The sequence below is a fragment of the Gallinula chloropus genome, assembly GCF_964237585.1.
Source record: "Gallinula chloropus genome assembly, chromosome: 2".
NCBI lineage: Eukaryota > Metazoa > Chordata > Aves > Gruiformes > Rallidae > Gallinula > Gallinula chloropus.
Genome location: NC_140086.1, coordinates 106,092,276 through 106,105,584, shown reverse-complemented (window position 1 = coordinate 106,105,584; position 13,309 = coordinate 106,092,276). Strand labels below are relative to the sequence as shown.

General features: G+C 46.7%; 1 protein-coding gene across 1 annotated transcript in view; it reads right to left on the bottom strand.

Moving 5' to 3' along the window:
- The window catches only part of EGFR (epidermal growth factor receptor), a gene marked incomplete at its 5' end in the record, with an annotated part of 159,111 nt that extends 158,149 nt beyond the window's left edge, over nt 1-962 (bottom strand). Inside the window, one exon of the mRNA XM_084280568.1 lies at nt 860-962. Coding sequence (XP_084136694.1) covers nt 860-962 — 103 coding nt within the window. The remainder of the gene's footprint in view (nt 1-859) is intronic.
- Nucleotides 963-13,309: the final 12,347 nt, after the last annotated feature.

Genomic DNA, 13,309 nt, shown 5'->3' with positions numbered 1-13,309 from the left:
AAAACAACAACCCCCACCCCCCCCAAAACCCCCAACCCACGGCACGGGCACCGCCAGACAGCCCGAGCCGGAGGCGCCCGCTCCGCGCCGTTCCCACGCACCGCCGCGCTGGGCGGTCACTGCCAGGGGTGACAGCGCCGGCACAGCCGGGACAAGGGGCTGCTGCTCCACGCTGGGGATAAACCGCTCCTCTTTCCAACCACCGGGGAACCCGAGCACGCACGAAGTTTCCCCTCTTTCCACGCCCTCCCGATGCCTTCCCAGGTGTACACATTGTTCTTTAATTATTATTATTATTAAACACCGCAAGCGGAGGTGTCCGGGTCAGGGCGACAGCTTAGGATTCCCGGAGAGGCGACTACTCGGAAGGTACGCGGCTCTCCCCCACCACCGCGGGGTTCCCGGCAGCGGCGGTGCGGGACGGGCGGGCGGCCGCCCGGCGCGGAGCTGAGCCCGCCGCCCGGCCGGGGAAGAGCGCTCCGGGGAGCGATTGGGCAGAGCGGGAACGGTGCGAAAGGAGAAGGGGAAAAAAAAAATAAAAGAGAAACGCGAGAGAAGAGCAGCACCACCGGTGAGATGTGTCAAAACTCATTCCCTTCTATCCCCTCCACCCCCCCGAAAGAAAATAAGCCTAGAATCAGGAAGTCTGAGCTGCGTGATCGCTACTACAGGACTGGTTTCTTTTCTCTTCTCTAATTCTTGGGTTTTAAGAACAGAAGTAGTCGGGGCTTTCCCTCCGCCGCTCCCCCGGCAGGCCGCGGCGGGACGCCGCCCGCAGCCCCGGCTCCTGCCGTCCCACGGGACGCAGCCGGCAAAGCGGCGGCTGCGGCGGGACCTCCGCGCCTCCCCTCGCCCTTACCTTTCTTTTCCTCCACGGCGGAGCAGAGGGCGATGCACCCCAAAAACAGCACCAGGACAGCGGCCCCGCGGGACCCCGCGGCGAGGGGGCTTCGGCCGCCCATGCTGCGGGACCACCGCTCTTTCGGAGAGGTTGCGGGCGGTGGGGGTGGGCCAGACGGGACGGGCGTGCAGAGGTTTCGGCGGAGCTTCTCCTCTGTGTTCTCTCCTTTTCTCCCGCGGCCACGACCAGCTCCTCTCAGCTCCTCTCCGCCGGTCTGCCCTGCGAGGCTCCGCGGAGCATGCTGGAGGGCGGCCGTCGAAGGCTGCGCGCACACGTGTGTACCCCGCTGCGGGCGGGCGGCTGCTGCTCCCTTCCTCCTCCTCCTCCTCCTCCCGCTGCTCCTCCTGCTGCGGGCGGCGGCGGGTGCACAGGGGCTTGCGGAGCGGCTGGAGCTGGGTGCGGGACGGGACGCGCCCGGCTACGCTCTTTGCGCCCGGCCGCGGAGCGCAGGGGCTCCCTCTGGGGACGCCGAGCCGGCGGAGGAGGAGGAGGATAGGGCGGGAGTAAGGAAGAAGAGGGAGGAGAAAGCGCCTTCCCCGCCTAGGTGGGGAAGAGAGACTTGCCACCTGTCCCAGGTTATAGGACGAAAAAAAGGAGGAGATTGGGGAGACAGTAGTTCAGCCGCCCCTCCTTGCTCTCTCCGGGGTGGGGGGGGGACGTCCCGCTTTTCCGCGGCTTTCTTCTGGCAGCTGCCGAAGGCGCGAACACGCATTTACGCCGCTTCTCGCAAAAAATCAGCGGCACAGGTCCCACCTCGCCATGTCCCCTCCCGGGAAGAGGCTTGACCGCGGGGCGGGGCAACAGCAGAGCCCGTGGCGGAGCGCGGGTGCCCAGGGGTGTTCGCTGCCCCGTCCCGACCCCCGGGAGGGGAGCGCTGGCAGAGAAAGGCTGCGGCGCTGTATCTGTACCACAGCGAAGCGGCTCCGGAGGTTAAATACGCTCTGGCCCTCGCTTCTGCCCCCCCGAAACCAGGGGAGCCCACCTGGCTCCTCCGCGAGCCGCCCCGCCCTGGCCACTCATCCCGCAGCCTGCCAGACCAGGTGCATGTGTGAAACAAACCCGCGCTGGTTCCGCTTTAGCGCAAGGGCAGCGGGGAGCGTTGTCTGCACGGGATGGTTGTTTCTATTTCCCTGCGCCGGCAGCGAGGAAGTGCTCCCACTCCGCGTCGTGCGTTACTTCATGCAGACGCAGTAGTACTCTGCAGACATCCACAGACACTAAGTGAAAGAGAACATGAACAGTGCCCCTCACCTCTCTCTCTTCTCTCTCCTTCCCCCCTGCCCCCTGAGACGCAAACCCAAGCTATTTATTATTCAGTAAAACATGCTTATGATTACAATTTTCGGAGCTTTGGGGTTTTTTCTTTTATATTTTTTTAACGGGCTGCTCCCCTGGAAAGGGGAAGGAAGCACTGTCTTGTCACTCGGGCACATCGAAGTGCCACTTGTATGGGCTGGGATCCCTTCAAGTAAATCATGATTGAGTGTTCAAACTTGTTAAAATCTGGTGGTAATTTCTTCATAAGGCACTTGTGAAGACTTGGGTCCCACAGTCTGTAGGATACGAATCCTTAGAACTGTTGTGATTAATTGGGAACTCCAGAACCGTGACATGATGACACCAGGGTTGGGAGATTCCGGTGCTAAATGCCTGTGTCTATCACAGGGTGCTAGAACACAATAGATTGCAAAACAGCCACTGAGTGTATCTTGACTTTCCTCTGTGATGCACATTCCTCTGAGAGATGCATTGCTTTTCTCCTACCAGTCAACTTCCTCTGTAGAATCCTTTTCTGATGGTTTAACTAGTTACTGTCCTAACTAGGCAGAGAAACCACCATCCCATTTACTTACCCTACCACAAAAGCCTATGCCTGGCCACGTGCCTTTTAACCATGTATCATCCCACCGTGCCTGTATTCATTTATTAAGATGAACTGGGTTGCAAGTCAGCTTTTGTGTGCAGTAGCCAACATTCTGGTTTGATTATATTTTGTAAATAATGTGAAAGATGTACTTTGAAGCAAACTCAGACATTAGTAACATCCGAGGAACTCTACTCATGATTTCTTTTGTGGCAGCAACTGAGGGCAGAATCTGGGCCAATATGATGTTAATGGAATTTTCTTCAAAGACAGTCACATATTGCAGCCTTGTGAACATTCTGTGCATATGATTAATTTTCATTTCAGAGAAGAGGATTTTTAAAACCGAGAGGCACAGGAAAAAATCATCAGCTTCCAGGGAGGGGAGATGTGCAAAGCAACCTCCACACAGACCACACATTGCAGGTGGCATTATGAGAAAGGCAGCGCAATTAAGACAACCAAGGAATGAACCTCAAATCAGTTCTGTAGATAAATGTTAAAAAACACCCTAAAAAACCCATGCCCTTAGACATGCATGTTGAGCATTGAGCTACCACTATGGAAGGCAGTGGAGATTTTAAAATCTAGAAAAATAAAGGATTCAAAGGGTCGATTGGAAAACAGACATAGGAAAAAACAAGAAAACATCTTTTGCATACTAACTCAGTGGAGAAACTTGTTCACGTCCTGTCCTAACATGCTAAAGAACAAGTATTTGCTCTGCAGAATTTTTTGTGTAGTTGTGATTCTGCCTGCCATACTGAGCAGGAGCACTTCATACTTACTTCACCTCCCATCACGTACTGCCCTCACATGAATGCACGTAAACCCAGGTATTCAATCTTAACTAAGATCCTCCTTCCTTCCCAATATGATGGGCAAGGGGAGAGTAGGCAAGTTCCCCTTTAAATCTGTTTTCCCCACACTGCAGATACCCACTGCAGGAGACTCTGCCCCAAATTCTGCCTTCTCACCTTTTTGAGCACAAATGTCTTGTTTCACCAGCATCTGTGCTCTACTTGCCGAGGTCAGCAGATATGGAAAGAGGATCGAAGACCAAGGTCTGAGATGCCTATGACCACAGGCAGGGCTTTCAGGCCCTTTTGGCAAAACTGAATGATTTCTGAAGCGCTTTGAATTCAAACATGACATCTCATCAGCAGCTAACTCAGCTGCATGCATTTTTGGCATGGGCATGCAATATTCTTTCATATTGCAAAACTTTTATTACCAGCTGCATGTGTGGATCAAAGGTCACGGGACAAAGGCCAACCTTTTGACCGCCAATTTTTAAATTAGTGCACATACTGACGATATCACACTAATCGCAACATCTTGCTGCAGCTTCCTTTCGTCTTTGTAGTACATCCTATTTGATTTATAGTACATACATCTCCCTTGCCTTCTTTATATTAAGCGTAAATGTGCTCGCCTGTGGAGTAAAGTCGGTGTAAGCTGGCAGTTCCTTCATATGAAGATACTGCTGGATTGCAGAGCCAAACTGCAATTGCTCACCAGCACTTGCCTGCGCCGCTGAGCTGATTATTTTGCCACATGTGGAGAGAAGTAACTGTAAGAGGATGAATAACTGATTTCCCTATCAATAGAAAAAGCAGGATTAAATCTCCTCTCTCTTCCACATCCCCTCAAAACAGAACAGGGTCTTGAAATCCTTTCAAGAGTAAAGAAATCCCTGCTGCTGGGTGCTTCCCTTGAATGAAATAAAAAATTGTATTGGTTTTCATTATCCATGAAGAAGTGGGTCAGCATTTGCCCCTCCAAAAAAAAAAATTCATCAGCGCCTGCACCTTGATTGCAATGCAGTTCTTCTCCACACGCTGCAGAGGTGGTTTTAAAGGGCAGGCTTTTTTACTGGAAGAGCAGAAATGAAGCAGAGCCAAATTAGCAGGGTGTTACAGCCTGGCTTTGCTTGGATTTCATTTGCATGGTGTTTGAGATGGTGGGCATTGCAGTTTGCATTGCAGTTTGTGTTCTGTGGCTCCTCACTGAGGTTTTAAAGCCGGGACTGAGGTAATAATTCGCGGAGCTTTATGGCACTTTGCATGTTGAAAACGTTGCACAAACATTAACTAATTTATCTTCACAAATCTCCTGTAAAGCAGGTTAGTAGCTATCATTTCCATTTTATAGATGTAAAATAATTTGCCTTGGGCAGAATGTTAGTGGCAGAGCTGGGGTTATCACTCAGGAGCTTTTTATTCTAAACATTATACTTAAACGTTGTCAGGTCATGCTGCTTCTAGAGAGTATCCCTGATGGAAACATGTCTGTTTTTACACACTCAGATTCTCTTTCTCTTCTCTTAGCACCATTTGTTTGTGTAACAGCATTTAGAAAGGATAACATACACACAGTTTCTGGAATTAAACCTTAATTATAGTGAATCACAGAGTCAGTGTTTCAACACGTGACCATGGTGTTATCTCAGGAGGGCTCCTATGTGTTTGCTCTTTTTGTATGTTCAGGTTTTGTCTGTCATCTCAGTCATCAAGTTCAATGTCATATTTTCCAGGGAAGCTTTACTTAATCCAGAAACAGACTTTCAAATGTTTTAAACTAGGATAGGGATTTGCAGTACCAGTTCATTCACTAATGAAAGTAGGTACCATGGAATCATATAGTCATAGAATATCCTGAGTTGGAAGGGACCCATTAAGGATCATCGAGTCCAACTCCTGCCTCCACGCAGGGCCAGCCAAGTCAGAGCAAGTCACTGAGTGCATCATCCAGATGCTTCTTGAACTCAGCCACGCTGGGGGCTGTGACCACTTCCCTGGGGAGCCTGTGCCAGTGCCCGACCACCCTCTCAGTAAAGAACCTCTTCCTAATATCCAGCCTAAACCTCCCCTGTCATAGCTTCACCAAAAAAAAAGGGAAATATAAAAATAAGACCTGTGTGGCTGTAATGGGCTTTAGTAACCAAAGATACTATGCCACCCATTGCACTGGAGAAAGTGCTAGCTATCTAGTCTCTGAATTATGTCTCTCTCTTTGAAAAGTCCCAAACTTTTTGTCCAGTATAAAGCATAAAATAAAATAAATTGCTCTGTACATTTTGATTAACATTGAAAAGTAAGTCTACCCCCCCAAAAGCTATAGTAAATTCTTGCAGAATTCATGACAAACATTCCAGTTCCTAACATAAACTGAACTATGTTATCAGGGTACCATAGGAATAACTATACTATATTGTCAGAAGTTTGCAGTTTTGACTCACATACAGTTATTATTTCCCATATCCCAAAGTCTCTGCTGAACTGCTGGAGAATGTGACATCTCCACTTCTCCATTGCCATGTAGATAATTTCCAAGGGTAATAATTTCCTGCTCAATAGCATCCATCCCTTTGATGTTTGCAACACCATGTAGGAACCACTATGGTTTTTCATATATATTAGCAAATCCTGAAAATAGGCATTTTTGCTGTATTTAGCCTTAAGCATGTTTTAAAGTTTGTATGGATAAGGACATAAGGAGTGATGCTGTGACAGAACAAGGTATATTATATCCAAAATCTTTGTTACTAAACACTACAGTAGCTTCCTCCAGGGAAACAAGCTTCTGCCTGATTTCTGTGCTTTTTGTCAGGGTGACTTACACTGACTTTACACATACTCTTGAGCTCAACAGGAAATCACAGTCTCTGTATGACTGCAGCAAATGCGGTTTGAACAGGCTGTTGATAAATTGGATGTCAGTCAAAGTGGACCTAATAGCAGCAGATCACACTGTATAGTTATTCAAGATGGGTCAATAGTAATGGTAGGTGTCTGGTTGTGAACACTGATACTGCTAATTGCATTACTCTCACTGTCTGTTCTACAGAAGCGAGGAAGGAGCTTTATACCTTTGCTCACCTAATTCCTGACCCTCTGCATAGGCTGTCATAGCCCCCATGTATGTCCGCAGTGACAAAGAGAAAGGGACAACAAGGCACAAGCCTGTGCCACAGGAAGATTAAAAGTGCCATGAAGCTGAGCTCAAGCGTGGCGGTTGGCTGGGGCTGGTTGTGCTTATCCTATCTTTCCCCCTTCTTTCTTCTTCCCCTTCCTCTTCTCCTTCCTTCCCCATAAAGTCCTTTAATCTACCCCTGCCCAGCTCCCACCTGAACGTCAATACCGTGTGCAAATACAGCAAGAGGCTGCTCAAAATACCATCTCCTCAGGTGTTAGTAGTGCTGCAAAACCTATGGCAAAGAGAGAGTGAGGAATGCTGATATCCCTGAGTCAACACACAAAGAATGTGATTTGCATCCAGGGTGAGGCTAATAGGGGGTTCTTCAGATTCAGCCATCTCCCTCCAGCTCTTTGCATCCAAAGTGGACATAGATAGTGAAGATAAGAGATTGCAACACTGTGATTCTCCCAAACAACTGCAGCTCCCAGTCCTTTATGTGGGCTAGTGAATATAAAAGAAGTCAGTCTTCCCTTATATTTTGCATTGTGGACACATCTTTTCTAGGTCAACTCCTAAATGTTACTCAAATTAAAACAAAAACACAGAGAGGCTGACTGTAATAGTCAATTGAACATTTTCAGGGTGATTCTCCAGCATATAAATGAATTGCCACAGAGCAGCTCAGGTCCCACAAAATGTTAAACTCTGTCTCCAGACTGGTGTGGTTATATCCAGACTACCTACCTGGAGCAAGCCTTGGCCTCTGCTAACTCTTGAACCATGTTTGGGAGAATACCAGCCAGCCTAGCCTAGGACTGTATAAATTAAAAGCTCAGGTGATCTAACACAGTATGCAGGCAACACTCCCTGCATAATTGACCAACATGAACATGGTCATACCTATTTCCCAATATCCCAAAGTCAGCAGTTCTGTTTCTTAATAATTTCAGCATACACATATTAAAAAAACCCAAAACACCACAGGGCATCAGTTGGCAAATTTTCCTTTAGGAAAAAAAAAAAACCAAACAAGACAGTCAGCATTTCTCCCTGTCCTATAACACACACAAGTACCCTGATGATCATAGACACTTCGTTGCTTGTTGCTTCTCTGTGACCACAGAGATATGCTGTTGAAATCATTGCCTTGTATTTTCCCAGGAAAACAGCCCAGTAGCAAAGCTGTCACCAAAGAGAATGGGGAAAGGATTTTTCTGTCGTGTAGTTTGAGGTTGTGTCTCCAAAGCATTTTAATTGCATGAGTAGGTGGTCATTTTTATTTAAAGTCATTAAAATAAGTCATAATACTTTTTAAAAAATGAGCTATCAAATTTTATTCAGCACTGCATAGCTAAAATAATAAAGATGTATATAGCAAAGGCTGGGCAATTCAATATGATTAATTTAACCTATATCCCAGAGATATTGCAACTGTGCTGAAACCAATCCCATAGGACATGGCCAGGCAGCCAGTTGCCTTTTACCCTTTATCATATCTTTAACTTCCAAAATCCTTCTCCATTAGATGTTTTCTGCAGTGTGTTGAAGGATATCACCAAATGTGACTGAGCAGAAGGGCAGGTTCTGGACACCAGAGAGGTCACACTGTGCCTGGCTTCCCAGCAATGCCATCTTTATTTTCCAATGAGGATGAACCAGTTTAAACCCTCCTGAGTATGGCCTTGCAGCATTTTGGTCAGTGTAGTAATGTGCAATACTTTAAAGTGAGATTCGGGCAGTGGTGCCAGAGGACTGGGTCTGTAAAGCTGGTACAGAGGTCCGGACATCCTCATTGCATGTGTTTCTGGGTGTTTCGGTTCAGACTACCCCTTGTGTGATCCTATGGACCGAATGTCTATTTCTGGTTGGAATGTGCTACTTGTGCCCCCGGAGCACATCTTTCAGTTTAGCTTTGTGGGGAAGAAGCACAGCTTATGCACCCCAAGACTGTGTCACAGAGGCAATCACATTCAAAAAGCACACTCCCAATCCATACCATAAAGCTTCTATGGGGGCTGTTGCTTATTTCCCTTTCTCTTGTTTTCTCTTTGCCATTACTCTTAGCTATAATCTGCTATTTCTGAAAAAAATAAACAATAAACAAATATTTGATTTCATACAGAAGGTTTAGTCTTTAGAAGGCAAGATGGGACCTGGATCCCCACTTCAGTCTTGAGGTTTCCAGACTGGCCTGACCCCAAACCCAGGATATAAACAAACCCAGTCTTTCACCAGTTACCTAGGCGGCTGCTTGGTACAAAAATGGCAGTGGGATGAGGGTGCCAAGGACTCTCTATTACCCAGAGATATTGCAAGGTAAAATAGATGAAGTAAACACCAGGATAATACAAAATATGCATAAGATCTGTAATGAAAAGAATGGGCTGAAAACATCTGCCCTGGAAAAAAAAACAGGCAGCTCTGCAGAGCCAGTCCACCAGTACCCATCAGCAGCCCAGGCGGGACCCAGGGCTGGCCGTGCATCCTCAGAATTGGGTACTGCAACTGGATGGAGGGAAAGTTGGTTATTCCACAAACCAAATAATTGAGGGCTGACATCACATTTTAGCTTCTGTCAAAACATGGCTATGAAGGGGTGCTGGGGGGGTCATATGAATGCCCTGAGCTTTTTCTTCCATCCTATTTATAACATGGTCCCAGGCACACCTCAGGATATCTGTTTGATCTCAACTCCCTGGTATTTACTTCTTGAGCTCCCAGCAGCTTTGATGGCAGTACTCCCTCTCTGTTCAGACAGATGAGCAATTCTCTGAGCATTTTGGTAAACCTTCCAGAGGTAATTAAGATATAGCTGTCTCTGCAGCTTCCTCTCCTCCAAACTCAGGTTTAGACCTTAAAATCTCCACGAGACTTGCCGCTGAGAGGATGTGAACCTCTAATCAATTCCGTGTGCACACTCCAACCTCTATCAGACCCCCCAGCAACCAGCGTGTGATACCCAGCACCACTGGTAAGAACACAATATCCTGCTATAATAGAAAGCATACCATAAGCCAGCCCAGGGAAATATGAGAATTAAGCACCCTGTCTCCTGCATTTTTTTTTTCTGAATTGGGTATAATGGGGAAGGCTACTTCACATTCTCCATCGCCCCATCTTTATAAGCAGCTCTCCAAACTACAAGCCCCCCATCATTTGATTTTATGCATTACTTCCTTTCCCACACACTTTTGCAGACCTCAAGACCCAATTAATTTAAAAAATGAGACCCAGTGCAAGAGCATTAACTTCTCCTTGCCTGCTTCATTCCTGACCTCACTGATTATTTGACTGTAAAAGAACTGATGTTGCAGTTTTCAAAGAGGCAAGTAAGGACCACAATTCCTATTCCCAGTCTGTGGGAGTGGGAAAGTGAATTCGGCATAAATACATGCAATTTGATACTTTAAATATATTTTAAACCGTCTCTTTTTCCTTTAAAACTGATTTCCTCTGAAGACAGAAATTTATCACCAGTGACTCAAACTTCCTCGAGGTTTTATCAGTTTGAAGTTTGATAATCCTCCTTCGTATATTCATGGTACCTTGCCTAGGCCTTGTTCACCAGCGAGCTCTCGCTCATGCAAACCCACCCTTTGAGTCCCCCAGTTTATTTGGGTGAGCGAGTGATTTTTCAATACACCCCTTGCCTAATCATTTGAAACAAGGGTCTTGTGGGAATTGCAGATGAGCCCGCAGATGGATGCATGGTCTAAAATGTTGCCTGTCTTCTATATGGTCAGAGCAGAAGGAAACCAAATGCCTGGGCATCTCAGCAGCGGCACTACTGAAGACTGCTTTTTGACAAATGATTTTGCTTTCTCCCTTTGTGGCCTGACATCTGCAACACCTTGTGGCCTCCAACGCCAGCCAGATTTGGGGCAGCTGGTATGGAGATGTATGTAAGTTTATTTGCCGTGTGGGCTGATGACGACAGAAGAGACAGCTGCTGAGGCTGCAACCTCCTGTCTCTACCTACCTACCGCCAGGTTTCACAAGGCTTGCGAGATCCCCGCTCTTCTACAGAATTTGGTTAAAATTAGATAACAGGGATGGGGACCAATGGATGGAGTGACTGCATGAATCTTGCTTCCAGGCTAAAAAATTGGGAGCTGGCAAGAAGCTGCAATTGCCTGACTTGAGACAGTTGAAATGTGCCCTTGATGTCCTTGCTAGTGCCTCAGGAATAATGACAGGTTTAGACAGTGCAACTCCATGACCTTATTTGAATTGGAGCACACTGCAGTATGTCTGAATGCTCTCTGGAGGCTTTTTCTTTTTTTAAGTTTATAGAGACTATATCAGGACATCAGTGTGGTCCAAGGTTACAGAGGTTGTTATGGCTAATGGCAAAGGCATACGCGCTCCACGGTCCTGATGTTTGTCGTTCACAGATCTGCTCCTGACCTTTGTTTTTATCTCTGCATCTCACCCCTGAAGCTAACATAAAGTGCAACAGAAGCCAGACCTACTTGAACAAGCCAACAGAGAAGTCAACAGAGGGCTTCCCTGCAGAGTCGGCTGCTGCCTCACATGGACTTCCCTTGGGAAAAGAAATCAAGGAGGTCGTGTTTCACTTGCAGTTTCTCAAGAACCAGAAGATTGACCATACGTGAACACCAGGCTTATCCAAGGAATGAGAAGATGGCAAAGGGAAAATAACAATAAGGTCTCAAAAGCACAAATGAGAGCTCATCACTGCCTTACTGGAAGACCCATGCATCTCACAAGTATAAAAAGGAAAAAGATCTTTCCCAAAGAAGGTAAATTTCTCTCTGTGGTCTGAAAAAAATCAGATGCTGAAGTAGGAGCCAGGGCTTTGTAAGCTGTAAATCTGCCTGAGCCCAGCCTCTGTAAAATGGGGACAAGAAGTAGCACAGATAGCTAAATAATTTTCAAGAATAACAACTTAATAACTACATGGTGTTTTATGACCAGGACAGGCTTTAGGAATGTTAAGTATTCTTAAAATCTTGACCTTTCACCATGATTTTGGTTTGGTGTATCCAAGAGGGTGTTTGCAGTTTGAAGGAACAGCTGCACTCTCACTTCTTAAGCAAAGCTTCATCCCTGAAGTAGAATGATGGCAAAGTTGATGAGATACCGCATTGGCATTGCTGCTCTCTTCACTTTTAATTACTGGTGTGGTGACAAGTGCGTGTAACTCAAGCCATACCAGTAAAGAGTTCTTACCACAGGCTGGTTAACCACCACATTAATATGAACATCTGACACTTCATTTTCTATTAGGGATTAAAACTGGGTGTAGAAACTTTGGGGAGGCCCTTTCTTTGTATGCACAGAGCAAGTGGGGTGAACACAGGCTGAGAGCAGCATACTTCATGGTTTTAGCTGGTATAGGTGTTTCAACCCTCCTCTTTAGCCCTTGATATAGAGCCCACTTATGCTTACTGAGAGTCCAGCGTGGAAGAGGGCAATGAACTTATATGCGCTTTGCTGCATAATGTCTGTGTATGTACCTATAGGCAGGGCCAAAGCAGAAAAATAATCCACTGCTGTTGGTAACTGGAGTGGAATGACACATTTGCTTTCTTTCCATTAAAAAAAACCCTAAACACATCTGTCTGAACATTTTTAATAGCAGCATTTCTCTAGGAAAGGTATTTGTTTACTTCAGTGCCTGTAAAATTTGTCAGAATGACAGTCTGGGAAATAGAAAGCCTCCTCTTATTCACAGAACAAGTATAACAAGTCCTGCAAGCTCTCTTCCAATGCTTCACCAATATGCCTCTACTCAAAGCTGGCAGATTATACTTTCATATTCTACACAACACATATCTTTAAGTTTAAGACTTAAATACTTCCCTGTTTTTACAACTCTGGGTCTAACTCAGATGATTACCTCCCACTCAAATAGTAATGGCGTCACTACAGGCGCAAGATTTTTTGGGGACAGGGCCAGGACATTGAGAAACTTACGTTGCTGACACTTACCCAAGAAGAGCAGAGGTCACCAGACGTCTCCCTCAGGCCCTCACTTGACAACAACATTATTTTACCAAAGCTGTGTTTTTCCTCTCAGTGCCCAGCTTTGCTGTGGAGCCCATCACTGCAGGGTATTGTCATGTACACGAGCAGTTCCTGAAAGAGTTCAAGTTCATTGAGGACTGTTCAATATAGGCACACAAGTGCAGTTGCAATCAGGAAAGGTCTAACACCATGGCAGCTGCTGGGGTTGGGTAGGATGGGGAAGGAGAAGCATCACAGAAGTGTTGTTTTTTGGTTGACATGGTACAGATGCTCTTCTGTGCACTCAATTAATACTGGAAAGCAAAAGTGGAAGTCCTTATGTGCTGTCTGCAGCTCTTCAGGCATTTATGTACACATGGCAGCCCTTCTCCTTCCTCTGGGGAGGGAACGGCCCTCATCCACCACCACTGTAGCTGGTTTTGACCAGCAGAGAAGGATTTTTCCCACTGTCATCTCAGGAGCTGCTCTCTCTCCCTGAGCTCAGGGAGCGGGACACGCTCTCTGTCCAGCTACAGAGAATACTTGTGGAATGATGGGGTTCTGGGGACTGCCAGATCTCTGAGATATCCATTAGCTGTGGGCGATAATTTGGGTTGAGTTCCCTTGATTCAGTTCCAATACCAGGCTGCCAC